Source organism: Chiloscyllium plagiosum, unplaced genomic scaffold (genome assembly GCF_037043375.1).
Source record: "Chiloscyllium plagiosum isolate Xiang-an unplaced genomic scaffold, Cpla_swu_hap1 HiC_scaffold_3, whole genome shotgun sequence".
In the NCBI taxonomy this organism is placed as follows: Eukaryota; Metazoa; Chordata; class Chondrichthyes; order Orectolobiformes; family Hemiscylliidae; genus Chiloscyllium; species Chiloscyllium plagiosum.
The window spans coordinates 140,135,564-140,152,041 of record NW_028270141.1 but is presented as its reverse complement, the minus strand read 5'-3'; the positions used below and the strand labels follow the sequence as shown (position 1 = coordinate 140,152,041).

Here is a 16,478-nt window from a genome sequence, read left to right as displayed (position 1 = left end):
TGCTTTGATAGATTGAAGACACAGTATTTCTTTCAACCAGTGTTCTGTAGACAAGCCAAATCTCAGGCATACAGCATTTCCCTTCAATGCCATGCACACAAATTCAACCACACAGTCACTTCAATAATTGAAAAGAACATCTGATGAAAATCAAACATCTCTGAAGGAAAGAGGTGTGGCTTCCTCAATATGCCTATACCAAAAACATTGAAAGAGTGCATTTACTAATTTGTAGGCTGTTTCAACTCTGCTACTAACACAAAGACTGATACAATACAGTATGGTCACATCATTAATAATACTAGAAAATACAAATTTGACTTTTCCTCGAATGATAAAGCGGCAGTTTATTGTGCACTCGGATAAACAGATGTTACTGGTAATTAATTGTTGGAGGCTCCTTAGATGCTTGTGTGCCAGTCATAATACAGTTTGTTTACAAATGAGAGATCAAACAACAAATTATTTTGTAAAATCTGTCTTCACTCATTAAAAAAAACATTCAAAAATAAAGCATGTTAAGCTGTACACATTTGCTTTGGTGAACGTACGAATTATATAAAAGGTGATCACATGATACACCACAAGTAAAAATGATCAAAGCATTGTACATGTTGGTTCAACACATTTTCACATCACTGAAATGTAATCCAAAGCATTTGATAACATTTTTACTTTTCAGTTTTCTTAGATAATTCTTTCAGATTATTACCATTTCTTGATGTTACTGAAACTCCAGAACAGCTTCCACTAATATTCTCCAGCATATTTTCCCCCTTAGATTGCTAGCAGATCATGACAATTTCAGACTCCCTAAGTTATATATTTTTACACACTGTAATACAATTAGTATTAGTTATATAAACTTTCATCAAATTACATTAAGGCTTTGATCACTTCATTAAACTGTCTCTTATCCCATTCTATTTTAATGCTCCTATATAAGATGTGTTATCCCATAACATTTTATAGTTTACAAGAAAATTGAACTAAAACACCGCTGATTTTCATCCGCTCTCATTGCTTACTTTGGAGAAGAGCACAATCCAAAAGAAAAAGTGTCTATGAGTTATTAAAGGGTATTGACCAAATAAACAGAGCAAATGTTTATCTTTGCACAGCTATCTAGAATGAGAGGTCATGGTTTTAGGCTAAGTAGGGCAGATAAAACAGAGATGAGGACGAATTACTTGTTTCAAAGGATGGTGAATCTGTGGAATTCATGACTCCAGAGTGCAGTGGATGCCGAGACGCTGAATAAATTTAAGGAGATAGATAGATTTTTAATTTAGTAATGGGCTGAAGGGTTACAGAAAGTAAGCAAGAAAGTGGAGTTGAGGCCGAGATGAGATCAGCCATGATTATATTAAACGGCAGAGCAGGCTCAAGGGGCTGAATTGTCTACTGTTAAGTATGTATTTAGCCCAAAGTCATAAATTGGTGGTTCCCTATCATAGCTGATAAACAGAAGCTTAGATCTTTATCTGCTGCAACCTGTGGGCTTACGTCGGTGGTATTGTGATGCTCACGTTTTCTGACTTTTCTTATGCCTTCCACCATTTTAAATTGTGTGCTTTGGACATTTGTGTGAAACTCTTTACTTCAGCAAATTTGGGCCTCAATGAGATCCAAAATATTCATCAAATGGCAATATTCATCAAATCCCAACAGCAGTTTAAGTTGATTTCACGAAGCCGATGCCTGATTAAAGAAATATCCATAAAAGATAGATGAGAAGCTAAGTGATTTCTCTTCTGAAGTTTCAATAACAGTGAGGAGGAACAGCAGGTAGTTCTTAATGAAACATAGGGCCCACCCTACTCACCCTCTCTTCCTTATCAGTGATCATCTACCCACCCTTTTCTAATCCATTTAGCCAAGTGACTAGGAACTGTTTGCACTAATGCTTGGCTGCATCCTTTCCTGCAGCTTCGATCATTAATGCTACAGTGGGGCATGGGTGTATTTAAACAAACTCTGAGGGGTCAATTGATCCGGGTTTGATATCAGAGAGCTTGCCCAACAGCCCAAATGAATGTAACTCAATTATCCAGAGTGAAAATTAGGATAAAATCTCTATGACTGTAACAATAACTTAATGACTTTCTTTTGTTAAAAATGTGCTCTCAGTTTGAATCTTGCACAGTCCATGTCAGATTGAACACAATCTCAGTCACTAGCAATGCATTCACTCATGATATCTGAATTTTCTTGTATTTGTGTATAGAAGCTTCTGTCACACCAAGACTCACTTGGAAGATACCTTTAGGTACCAGAGAGGCAAAAATCTGTGTTTCCACATCAGACTGCCCTTTGTCAACTGACACATGCTGCACGCCGATATTTTCTTCTGGAACAGTACCCGATTCCTTTGGTGATGTGTCTGTGTTTTGCTGGGCAGTAAGATTCCCTTTGTTATTCGGGGGGCTCTGTAGTTTCTGCCAATGCTGCATCTGTAGTGAGAGTTCTTGGCTAAGTAGTAGTACAAGTGTCCCACCAATGCTAAGCACCCTATTTTAAAACAAGTAGATCACAGGTATTAGGTGCAGAGTGAACGCTCTATACTGAATTTGAACAAAACCGTTAAAGAGAGATTTAGAAATAAAAAAAAATCATGAACATTTGGTTTCAGTACGTTCATAACTGAACTCCAAAAGTAATCAGATTATGGCATGAATTTCACTTCCTGACTGTCAACTGATCTCAAATTTGCAATTGGCTCAATCACTGCAAGCTCTGGAATTTCTATCCTCTATGACAGAGAGGCTGCTAAACGTGTGTCTGCCACATCCAAACCCTTAGCATGATAGTTGCAATATGGGGAATAGCTACAAGATGCATTGCACAAACTCATCAAGCTTACTCAGATAGTCATTCTGTCCCTTATGGCCTCCACAACCAAGAACAACAAAAGCAACAATGTCAAGGGGAAACCATCTGGTTCCCCACTAAAGTCACACAGTATCACCTCTTGGATCTAACTAGTACCACCGTAGGAACATCAGCACAAGGGCTGTCTGAGTTTAAGGAGATGGTCCTCCTGAAAAGTCTCAGGCCGACTGTGCTGTGGTGTAAACAGCAGGGAAGTAATGTGGTAGTAAACTTGTACTCATGCTTGAGTAGTATAAATAATCAAATTAAACAGACTAATTGCTAGTAGATTTTTCATGCCACGTGGGGTTTTAATTTCATCACCATCAGCACAGTGTGAAACTGTAATTCTAAATGAGCTGTTTAAACCAGAATTACCATATATACTCGCATATAGGTCGATCGCATGTTTAAGTAACCATTTTATTTTTGGCCAAAAATGTTGTATTTTTCATATATCTCATTTATAAGTTGACCCTAGTATGTCACATTATAACCTCTTACAAACGAAACTGCATGTTCCCATCAACTTATTTTGCTGAAATTTCATAGATTTTTCAAAAAATATCTGCTTAATGAAGAAAATAATTCAATTAGATTCTCTACAATGTGGAAACAGGCCCTTCGGCCCAACAAGTCCACACCAACCCTCCGAAGAGTAACCCACCCAGACCCATTTCCCTTTGACTCATGTACCTAACACAATGGGCAATTTAGCATGGTTAATTCACCTAACCTGCACATCTTTGGACTGTGGGAAAAAACCGCAGCACCCGGAAGAAAGCCACGCAGACACAGGGAGAATGTGCAAACTCCACACAGCTAGTCACCCAAGGCTGGAATTGAACCTGGGACGCTGGTGCAGTGAGGCAGCACTGCTAACCACTGAGCCACCATTCTGCCCACTTTCGCATTCATTCAGTCATACCAGTAACTTTACTCATCACTCTTTGACTATACTGCATCTCTGTTCGTTCATTCATAACTCTACTTAGCCCACTTGTTTTACTACAGCACATTTTGATTCATTCATTCACTCATTCATTCAGATCAGTACTTAGTCTATCGGTACTTATTGCACTTTGTTCACTATACATCCAAAAGTTAATATTGTTAAAAAATGAATCATTTTAATTGTGCCATTAAATCTGAATAAAAGTGAGACATACCGGTACATCTTTAATTCTTTGACATTTCAGTATACCGTTTTGTTCAGTTCCAAAACCATACGAGGAATAACATTAAATCCACTCATGTAGAGGATTTTACTGGATACATTGTTCCTCTTTTATAATACAAAATTGGATTTTAAAAGAGGAACAATCAATGTTGGTGCAATTATGCTAAGTTAATTTACAATTAGTACTCTCTTTAGAATAATAGTGTGGGTGTGCAGTTTAAGTTTCATTTCTTTAATTCAAGCACAGGTTGTTGATGAGCTGCTGTGTAACAGGGCCTTGCCCCCACTCCCCGTGGCTACCCTCCCCCCTCTCTTCTTCTCTCCCCGCTAAATTCAGTGCTATGCTACAAACCTCCAGCGCCTTCCATCAGCACGGTCCCGCGCAGGTGCATGGCGGGGAAGCAGTGCCAGTCACCTGTCTCCAACAACATCACTGCCCGCTAAGCAGAACACTTGCCTGTTTGATGGGCAGGCTGCAATCCAATCAGAACTGCAGCCTGTGGGCAAGGAACCCGCCCACCCGACTGTCACAGAGAGATTGGAACTCCATGTACTGTATCAAAGAATGTAGCAAATTGAGGAAAGTTTGTGTTTCTGACTCAGACCTGGCAGGAAGATGGACCGCAGAAAATTAGGTTTCAGTAACTATTTAGGATTCTTCTTTGCCCGGGATTAATTGTGCGATCAAATCAGCTTCTGCTAATAATATAGTATTTCGAACTACAGAATGAATTTCAGCCGCTCGAAAACAATACCTTGTGTCCAAGTCGACTCCTAATTTCAGTTTTAAAAAAAATCATCTTCAAAATTCAACCTATACACGAGTACATACAGTATTTCTTACTTTTGTATGTTCATGGAATCTATGTGTTGGGAGTCAATTTATTGCCCATTCCGGATTGACCAAATCACTCAGTTGAATGGACAATCATGTCAGAGGGCAGCTAAGAGTCAAGCATATTACTCTGGGTCTGGACTTACATGTAGGAGAAAGTGAGGACTGCAGATGCTGGAGATCAGAGCTGAAAAATGTGTTGCTGGAAAAGTGCAGCAGGTCAGGCAGCATCCAAGGAGCAGGAGAATCGACGTTTCGGGCATAAGCCCTTCTTCAGGAATGAGGAAGGTGTGCCAAGCAGGCTAAGATAAAAGGTAGGGAGGAGGGACTTGGGGAAAAGGCCAACCAGGTGAGTATGGATCCCATAAGAACGTGTGTGAACCAAATCGGTTGCAACCATTGATTATAGTTGTCATGGTCAACATAACTGAGACTGGCTTCCAGTTCCAGATTTTATAGTTCAATTTAAAGTCCATTAACAACAGTGTTAGGATTTGAACTTGCTTCCTTAGAGCATTAGGGACACTGAGTGCTGGAGTGGCGTGGGAAGGGCACACAGAGTGCTGGATTGGGGTGGGGATGGGACACACCGAGTGTGGGGATGGCATGGGGCGGGGGGACAACACAGAGTGCCAGAGTGGAGTGGTGGAAGACCAAGTGCTGGAAGGGATCAAGTACTGGAGTGGCGCAGGACGTACCGAGTTCCGGAGCAGTGCAACTTACCATTGTGCAGCTGAATCGTGACGTGGAATGGAGTGGACTGGAGGCTTGGAAAGGAACTACTACCTTGCCTTTTACTGCTCTTTTGTATCCAAGATTTGTACCTGGGTACTTGTACCTACGTTGGCATCATTAAAGGCAGCCATTGTAAAAGGTTTTCACCGTACTTCTGCTCTTCCGTACTGGAGTACATGTGACAATAAAGGATATTCTATCCAAGTCCACCACTTAGTGTGGTTATGGGCCATGTTTAACATGGACACTTAAATTAGTCATTGGCAGTAATATGCCATCTCAGTTCCTACTACCATCTGTCATGGGTTTGTTTCCTGATTTTGGCCTTGGTGGGAGGATTTCAGCCTCCAATAAAATTTAGCTTTATGTAATTTAAAAGTAGTATTTTGGCATTCCAGTAACAGTTTTCTTCCCCTCCTGAACCTTAATTGCAATTTTAACTGAAATCCAGAAACAAAATCTAAAGTTAAAAACAGAAGAGCCATATCCTACCTCACCATCTCTTTGAGGATGTATGGCATTATTGTCTTCATATCCTGTGAAATCTTAAATTTTTTTCCAAATGGAATGTCACAGATGACTACATTCATGCTTTCTGTAAGTAGAGGCAATTCTGCAATATGTAAAACCAAAGTTATAAATTTTAAAGTGAAGTAAAATTCAACTTTGTCAAAAACACTTACTTATAATCAGTGCAAATCCAAGTTAAATTGACTTGTTGCTGAAGTACAGTGAAATTAATCAATGTTAGTACCAATTAACCAATTAGTTTTAGTATTAATACAGTTTGAAGAGAGTATCAACATTGATAAGAAAGTGAGGTCTGCAGATGCTGGAGATCAGAGCTGAAAATATGTTGCTGGAACAGCGCAGCAGGTCAGTCAGCATCCAGGGAACAGGAGAATCGACGTTTCGGGCATTCCTGAAGAAGGGCTTATGCCCGAAACGTCGATTCTCCTGTTCCCTGGATGCTGCCTGACCTGCTGCGCTTTTCCAGCAACACATTTTCAGCTATCAACATTGATACTCCTTTTAAGAAAGAATCAAATAGATTAAGCATATGGAACATTCTCTCCTCATTTTTGAATGCATTTTATTTGAAAATGAGGACACAATTAAACATTAAAATGTATTTATGAGGGAGACAAATTATCGCAAGATGCACTCCTAACCCAAGGATCATTATGTGCATTGCTTAAACTTTCTTGCCTAAAGGATGTCAAAAAAGGACTTAATCTACCTATCCCACCAGACGTGGGGCACTTGTTAAAGATATGCCCAAAGGTAGGGCTCTAGCTTATTCATTAAAATTACCATTATGGATTTATCATAGCACGATGAGGATTAACTCTACAAATTTGTGCTGGAAAACCACAAACTCCATAGGAAATCCATGCTCAAAAGTCATGAGAATACACAGGAGCCTTGATTACTTGAACACTATTTTGTTCTAGTGCTAATTAACCAAATTGATTAGTGGTTAATTGATTCGATGCCTCTCCTCTGGGGCTCGGAGTTTTCTGAAGTTTCCTTTTTCTTTGCTCTGCCTGCCTTGCTGCCTCTCTCTGTCTCAGGGTTTGTTTCTGAGCAGACACACCCTTGTGTAAGGGACCTGCAGCATTGCTGAAGTCTACCCTCCCACCATCAGTTCAATACGATTGACACAGTGAGCACTTGCTAAGTCCGCTCTCTGTTCAGGAGACTAGACAGCAGCACACCATGTGCGAGCCCCCGCACTCCCCCCCCCCCCCTCGCCGCTGCCCACCATCCGTCCCCACACCCCTTATCCGCCCCTCCGACCCCGCTCCACATCCACCCCTAACCTTGCCCCGTCCAGCCCCACCCCTGCCTCCTGTCCAACACTGCCCCCCTCCTGTCCAACTCCACCTCGATTCACCCCTGCCCTCACCCCAGGAGAAGGGTGGTTTCGGGTACACCCATGTAGAACTCCAGGGAAAGTGTGGGGAGAGAGAGAGGAGGGCGGTCAGTCATTTGGAGACGGTGCCTGGGCTCCCATCGATGTTCAGGACTGTTCTTGGCAGCATTTCACTAAGCAGAGTTCATTTTTAATCACTGTAAACAAAACACGCGATCAGTGTTGAAAAACCTCTTTGTTGTAATGTTTCTATCAGGACCTTGAGATCAATTTGGATAATTGATATTCGGATAATCGAGGTTCCTCGGCAGATGGCCTCGCCTAATTTCTGCAATACTGCCAGTTCTTCTGTAACGTGATCATTAAGTTCCTGTGCAACCCTGTGCCATCGTTATGACACGGGTCAACCCCCCTGCTTAATTTAAACCAGCTACACTGAAAAGACTTATCTCATGCAGCAATCTGTGAAAATTCAAGGGGCCAAGAACTATTTAACTTTATTTCTTAAAGTATAACAGAGAATAATTAACCAACAACTATTTACAACTCCTTTCTCTACCCTATCTTTTCCTTTCCTTTCTATTATACTAGTCTGATAAAACCCTCGAGTAAGATTTACCAAAAATTCAAATCTCAAAACCAGGCAGCTGTCGAATCTTTCCTTTATATATTTTCTCCTTGTTAGGGATTTCTATTTCACAGGTCCTTGATAAATACAGGTACCTTTAAGAAAGCTGTGTTTTGGGCAATCTGTACATGCTGGTGGCTTGGCAGTTCTCCTCTCAACTGTTCAGGTTTTCCTGGTCTTATACCCCAAGCATCAGATTGTGTCATTGGCTTTTAATATTGTCAACATACTAAATTTAAACTTGATTGGAGTTCGGTTTTTTTTGGGGTATATTTTAAACTGATTAGTCAAATTCAATTTTGTTTTTGTATCTAGGCAACTGGCTACTCTAGCTGCTGGACCAAATGTTACAATATAACTTCTCCTGCACTCTGTGTGCCTCTCTAAGTCCTTCACTCCCTTAAAGGTACAGTACACTTCTACACTTTCACAACACTGTATAAAAATTGCACAATAGAAATAACACTTACAAATGTTGGCAATGCAATCACGTTAAAACACACGTTTTAAAAGTTCACATTTTAGAGACAGTGTTCCCTATTCATCAATCTTGTTACAGCCATTTTGTGTTAACAAAATATACATCATATCAGAACTGACTGTATGACTAAACTTTGAATAGCAATTTGAAGAAACTGAGAGATACCTTCAGAAATGCAATTTAAATCTAAATAAATTACATCCAAATTAAATTGAAATAGAAATCTGTTAGATTGCACTTTGTAAAAAGATGGTAAGTAGAATCTGTAGTTTTACACAGAGAGATTAAAAGGTGCAGCTTGACTAGCCATCATGCTGCATGTTTCCTCAAGTAACCAGCCACACTCTGAAGTTAACACAAAATAAAAATACACCAAACATTCCAGAATTGGATTAGAAATTTCTGTTAGTATTGCAAAATGCATGTTTGCCCCCAAAATTAGGAGGTGCCTATTACCTGTGACAGAAGCTCTCATTAGGTCAATGTTGCTGGTCAGTTTTGCAAAGCACACATTAGCAGATGCCATCTGCAATTGTGAGGCAGTATTGTCTACTCCATGGTAATATGCATTCTAGAGAAACCAAAAAGAAAGTCAAGGTAACTGCATCAAGAGGAGAATGTTCATAGGTAAGGAGGAAAGATCTTCATTGCGAGTTCTTAAAAAGGTGAAATCTTTTCTCCTTCCTTTCCTTTTTAGGTTTGAAGTCAAGTATTATTGCTGTCGATGTATGCAAACAATATGTTGTCATGTCTCTTTTAACATGATTCAGCCAATTACATCAGAATATTTATCTGCCCAGAAGTTGTCACTCAGATGATAAAAACTCATGATAGGCACCTCATTATAATCATCGTCAAAATTCAGAACACGCACTGTGCTTAAAAAAAGTCAGTTGTAATATAAATGCAGAGACTGCAGTATCCTATAAGACTTAGAATTTTGTTGAAATACAATCAGGAATTACAGGATCTGCAAGACAGCTCTTATAAAAAGGTTTTTGACCTGAAACTTTGAATCAATTTCTCACTTTCAGATATTGCCAAGTCTGAAAATTTCCAGTATTTCCCATTTTAATTTTAGATTTCAAGCAGCCACAATACTTGCCTGAATAATTTGATGATAAACTACACGCAATCATAGCAAGAGGCAGATTATTTGTCTGCACTCCAATGTTCAGTAAAATATCAGAACCCCCGGGATATACAAACTTTGTGACAGTGCCACAAACTTTGATATTATTTCATGCCACAAAAATAAATTTAAAAAGCCATGATCAGAATTACTTTGAGATAATTCCGTGATAAATGTATAAAAAGTTATAATTTCCTCTATTACCTTCAATGAAACTGATTTTCATCAAACCTTTTAGTATTTTCTGCGTTGTACCTACAATGCTTCATCCATGATTAGCAATGTTTAATTACTGTGAAGTATAAAAAGACACCCAAGTACTACAAAGTTTAAAAACTAATCTGGGTGTAGTTTTATGGTAACATATTATTCCAAGTTCTTAAAATAGTATTAAGACACTTGACAGGGTAAATAACTGCAGGACCTTCCCTCTGGTGGGGATTGTCAGAATTAGGTACACAGTTTAAGGGGGCTGCCAGTCTGTGGAATTCTCTTGCCCAGAAAGCAGTAGAGGCTGGATCCTTGAAACTATCCAGGGCAGAGTTTGATAGATTTCTGATAGACAAGCGAGGCAACGGTGCTGGGAAAGACACAAGAAAATTGAGACCACAACTGGATCTTACTGAATGGCCTACTCCTGCTCCCAACTTCAAATTTTTATGCAAGACTTCATTTCTAATATTCTTAGAGAACAAAGGTTTAAATGCTCCTTCTCTACACTGACTACACCAAACATTTATAAACTATTCGTAAGTTCATACTGAGATATTACTTACAGGCCATTCTTTGGCAGCTTCCAGCAAAATGGTTCCTAATCCACACATCGGATCAAGTACTAGTGAACCAGCCTAGAAATAATGAGAAAATATTTGTGTTCATACTCTGCATGATGTAGTTTGGAAATCTTATATTGCCATGCATTGTGCCCTGTAAAATCCAAATCTGTGGTCCAGCAATTATACATGAGGTGCAGTTGGCTCGAATGTTTTACACTTTGATGAAAGTCGCACTGTGAACGCAGAGAAGAATTGCAAACAAAGCATCATTCATTATGTGCTAGACAGCCTCTTCCTTTAAAATATAAAATGAAATTCAAACACGTGAATGACTCAAAGGCCAGAAGAAATATTGTTATGTTGGTGCTTCCATTGGAACCAGGAATTATATACCTGGTAGACACATAGTAAATCTGAACAGGAACATTTTACTTATGATGTTCACACCTCCATAGCTGGTTCTAGAGTTGACTCAAGCTCATTCCCCCCACCCTCACCTCCTTCCACCTATCGTATTCCCAGCACCCCTCCCCCAAATTCCCTCCCCCCTACTTTTATCTCAGCACACTTGGCACACCAGCCTCATTCCTGAAGAAGGGTTTATGCCCGAAACATCGATTCTCCTGCTCCTTGGATGCTGCCTAGCCTGCTGTGTTTTTCCAGCAACACATTTTTCAACACTGGTCTCCATCATCTGCAGTCCTCACTTTCTTCAAGCTCACCCCTTCCAGGTCACATGACCAATTCTCTCACAGGAACAGCACCCAGCCTAAATACATCAACACCCTTCCTACTTTATTTTAAAAACTCCAGTTAATTAACATGTATACAATTATCAAAATTATACATGCATTATAGCCAACATATGTACACAGTCAGGAATATCTACAAAAGCATGGCAAACATGGCATAACAACTACTCCCCCCTTTTACAAGATGTTCCATCCATAGACTACATCAACATGATCAGTCTCTCAGGGGGACACTGATTCCTCGAAGACCATCTCCTCATCTCAGGAACGTTGTCTAGAGTAGTCTCCCAGGCTTACGGAAGCTCCTGGTATTCCACAGATATGCCCCTCTCTGATTGGCTGTCATTGCCCTGTGACACTGCTATCGACTCCTTCATGGTATGAACAACCCGTGTTGGAGACACACCGCTAGGTCGACACCCCTGGTCCCACCTGGACCAGTTTGGTTTTCTGAGGGATGTCCTCCTGTTGATGGGGTCCAGTGGCCAGCTGCTCTATGTATCTCCACCAGAGCAGTACATTCTTAGCCTGTACCATATACGATGCCAGTCCTGTATGAGCAAACATCACAGATGGGATCCATTTCTCCCCAGACCTAAAATTTTGGGCCAGCACGATCTTTCCTCTTTGGAATACCCTCGACCTCATGAGGCAGCTGCTTTTGTGTACAGGTCACAAAGTCAAAAGGTGCTGTGAAGAGGAGTCTTAGGGAGTTACTACAGTGTATCTTAGACACAGTGCTACTACAATGCACTGGTGATGGCACAGTGAATGTTTAAGTTGGAGGATCACATCAGGCAAGTGAGAAGTATTCAACCACATTCCTGACCTATCCCTTTTAGATGATGGACAGGATTTGTAGAACCAGGTGATGTTATTCACTGTGGAATTCCCAGCCTCTGACATGCAGGTGTAGCCAAAATAGTGATATGGCTGGCCCAGTAAGGTTCTAGTCAATGGCAACCATGTGAATGTTGATGGAAGGGGATTCAGTGACAATAATACCACAGGGAGTTGGTTGGACATTTGCTCATTGACAGTGGTCACTGTCTATCATTTTGAGGTAACAATACAACTTGCTATTTATCAACCCATGAGCAAAAGTTGTTCAAGTATTCAAACTATGGGCATGTACTGATTCAATATCTGAGGAGTCATAAATGATACTGAATACTGTGTAATCATCAGTGAATACCTATTTCTGACTTTATGATTGAAGGTATGATAAAGCAGCTGAAGATGGCTGGGCAGATAACATTATTCTGAGGAACTCCAGCATTGAGTCCTGAAACAGAATTGATTGCCCTCCAACAAACATAATCATCCTTTGAGTTAGATCTGGCTCCAAATAGCAGTTTTCCCTGACTCTCACTGACAAGTTTTGCTTGGGCTCCTTGTTTCCACACTTGATCAAAAATAACCAAGGCAGTATTTGAAGAAAAAGAAAAAAGGGGAGCAAGACTACTTGGAAAGTTTTTTTCACCCCCCCAATACAAAAATATCAATCAGGAATGAATGATTTAGAAGCATTCTGTGCTTTATGAATCTAAACCACATTTCGCTCTGCCTGCTGCAACTGGATTCTCAGCTTCCTGACCCACAGGCCACAATCAGTGAAGATAGACAACAGCACCTCCTCCATGATAATCCTCAACACTAGCATCCCACAAAGATGCATTCTCAGGCCCCTACTGTACTCCCTGTACTCCCAGGATTCTGTAGCCAAATTTCATACAAAAACTAAGTGCGAGTTTGCTGACCTAATCACCATGGTAGGCTGATATCAAACAAGATGAATCAAAATATATGAAGGAGATGACTTGCTTGGTGTCATGGTGCAATGATAAATACCTCTCTCTCTCTCTCAATGTTGGCAAAACAAAAGAACTGATCATTGACTTCAGGAAGAAAGGAGGAGGACACACCCCAATCTACATCAACGGAGCTAAGGTGGAGAGGATCAAGTGCATCAAGTTCCTAGGAATGACGATAACCAACATACTGTCCTGGACCTCCCATGAAGATGCGATTGTCAAGAAGGCACAGCAATGCCTTTTCTTCCTCAGGAGACTCAGGGAATTTGGCATGTCCATAAGGACCTTCACCAACTTTTACAAATGCCCCATGGAAAGCAGTCTATCCATGTGCGTAACAGCCGGGTATGGCAACTGCCTGCCCAGGACTATAAGAAACTATAGAAAGTTGTGTGCATAGTCCAGACCATCACGGAAGCCAAACTTCCATCAATGGACTCCATTTACACTTCTATTGCCATGGAAAGGCCGCCAACATCATCGAAGACCCCTCCCAGCCCGGTTATACTCTCTTCCAACTTCTTCCGTCAGGCAGAAGGTACGGAAGCTTGAACACACTCACCAACAGGTTCAAGAACAGCTTCTTACCCACGGTTCTTAGACTGCTAACTGGACCTCTCTAATCCCAAATAATGTTAATCATGTTTTGTGCACCTCTGTGCAGTTGTAACCTTGTATGCCTCACTCTGACTAAGCACCCCATAATCTGCATGTCCTTGTTTGCCATATGCCTGTACTGCTCACAAAACAAAACTTTCCACCATACTTAGGTACATATGACTACAATAAATCAAATCAAAATGGCTGTTTGCACTTTCATTGATCCTTTGTCTCTCACTCGCTATATGAATGAAAATTCTGATTATTTTGTGTGTTACTTACCTTGATGTCAGCAAGATATGCCATAGCCCAAGCCACTGTAGATCTCAGTCCTGCACTTTTAATATAATCCCTGCTGGCTAAAGGAAGCCTAGAAAAATACAAGAAACTTACATGGGATTCTGTGTGCAATTCGCCTACAAAGATCAAACACTTCAAAAGTATTTACAAAAAAGATACAATAAAAACACTACAGATTTGCACCAATAATAAGTGATCTCCAAGAGCAAGACCATGTTAAATTTTGAAGAATTCAACAACATTAATTATTCTGTAAGAAAAAATTACCTTACAATAGGAATCCCGACCACACAATGAATGTCACTTAAATGAACATAGACCTGCAAAGAAAGTTTTATCAAATTAAACTTGGCTACAGCGAGTCCTCTGTGTTAAGCTTCTCCTACTAATTTTGTCTCAACACTTATCCTTTGGGGCCTACTTTTTACATTTGCATGGTTAATACTGAAAATCAAAAAGGCACAAAGACAACAAATGCCAAGGGGAAACACATCAAAGGGTTATATCAACTGTACTTGAAGAAGAGATTTCCTCTCATGATCTCAACTATTATATGGTGAGGTCTTGCATTGGTTTGTAAATGTCTGTGATGGTTGGCAACACATTCAAACATGATTAGGCAAAATTTGATCAAAGTCTAATTTTGTCTCAGACCAGCTCAATGAGAAAGGGCTCCCAGTACATTACTGAAAATTGACAACATACTTTTCCTGTCTACCTTGACGCACCATACTCAGCTTAATGCTCCAAGTTACACCCTTAATAGATTTTAAACTTAAATGATAAAAATCCTTTGAGAAAAATGGCAGATTTAATCAGTGAATTAACCAGTTGAAAGAAGAGCCAATTTTTTTCATGAACTTAACTTGAAGATAATATTACAGATTAAACTGAAATGAATAATTTGCTTTGCCCAACATTCCAGAGATATTCTGGTACAGCAAGTATATGTAAATCCCATTGGTATGAATCTGTGGAAATTCCAGAAAAAACATTGGAAACCCATCTGCAGGTAAATGTTAGACTTGGGTAGCCACCTGCAAGACAGGAATAAGCTTTGTCTGCAAAGGGTGAATAATGGTGAGGAAGCAAATCATTGAGGCAACTAAACACAATATGCAAAGCTAAAAGCAGATTTGAAAATAAATGAGACATCCCTTGATTGAAAGACTACCAAAGAAAATTTTTAATAATGCATTTTGCTTTAAGATTGGAAGAGCTGCAGAAAATGCACTTCAGGGACAAGGTTTCTGAGAGATATGGAGAAACTTTCTGTGGATTTTGGGGAAATATTAGAGGATCATCTTGGGGCCACCCCTCAGCTTCTAAGCTGTACAAAGGAAGCCATTCAGCCAGTCATGCTGACTTATTTTGCAAAATTATTTCAACTGAGAATGCGTAGTGCTACAATACAGCATTTGATCTGGCCCTTTTCCAAGTGAAACGTGCAAAGGAACCTAAATTTGACTTTAACATTGATGCCCATATGAATCGATGATTCACTTAAAGTTGTCACAGCTAAAGTTGTAATTTTCAGGAATAACTTTAAGTAAGCATTTACAGTGGTAGAGAAAATGCTCAATCTTGTTTATTATGAGCCATAAAATCTCAATTACTTTAAAGATATGAAAAAAAATGGATGCAGTGCTCTGAATTCCATAATTACATGTTAAACATGTTGACTTTCAGTGGTACCACCTTGTGAGTCAATGCCCAGTGTTCAGGTTAATAGTCAGAGGAATTAAAGACAGAGCTCGAGACCAAGGCTAACATTCTAACACAGATTCGAATACCAGCAATGGTGAACTTTGAACTAAATTAATAAATCTGGAATTAAAAGTGATTCTGATGCTGACCATGAAACTATGTCAATTGCCAATAATCAACGAATTCTGTGAAGCCATTACAAGCACAGTGGACAATGTGGACCCAGTCGATGTGGTGTTTCTAGAATTCCAAAAAGCATTGCAGAAGGTGCTGCACACAAGGCTGCTGACAACGTTGCACGGTGTAACGGGCAATGTATAAGCATGCGTAGAGGACTGGTTAATTAACAGGAAACAAAGAGAGGAGATAAATGAGTGCTTTTCTGGGTGGCAGTGATGAGTGGTGTGCCACAGGGATCAATGTTGGGATTGCAATTATTCACAATTTATATAGATGACGTGGAGTTGGGGACCATATGTATTCTGTCAAAGCTTGTGGATGACACTAAGGAGAGTGGTACAGCAAAGTGTGCAGAGGACTGTGAAACTTTGCATAGGGACATAGATAGTTTAAGTGAGTGGACAAAGGTTTGGCAGATGGAGTACAATATTAATAAATGTGAAGTCATCCATTTTGGTAGGAAAAACAGTAAAAGGGACTATTATTTGAATGGTAAAAACCTGCAGCGTGCTGCTAAGCAGAGGGACCTGGGTGTCCCTGTGCATGAATCACAGAAGGTTGGTCTGCAGATGCAACAGGTAATTAAGAAGGCAAATGGAATTTTGTCCTTC

General features: G+C 40.0%; 1 protein-coding gene across 2 annotated transcripts in view; it reads right to left on the bottom strand.

The window, feature by feature from the left end:
• Positions 1–329: 329 nt before the first annotated feature.
• Positions 330–16,478, bottom strand: part of thumpd2 (THUMP domain containing 2) — a 51,968-nt gene continuing 35,819 nt past the window's right edge. For both annotated transcript variants that reach the window (XM_087983872.1, XM_087983868.1), the window contains 6 exons: positions 14,248–14,300; positions 13,963–14,050; positions 10,515–10,586; positions 9,063–9,177; positions 6,114–6,234; positions 330–2,511 (listed from right to left, as the gene is read on the bottom strand). In XM_087983872.1, coding sequence (XP_087839998.1) covers positions 2,193–2,511; positions 6,114–6,234; positions 9,063–9,177; positions 10,515–10,586; positions 13,963–14,050; positions 14,248–14,300 — 768 coding nt within the window. In that variant the 3' untranslated portion in view covers positions 330–2,192. The remainder of the gene's footprint in view (positions 2,512–6,113; positions 6,235–9,062; positions 9,178–10,514; positions 10,587–13,962; positions 14,051–14,247; positions 14,301–16,478) is intronic.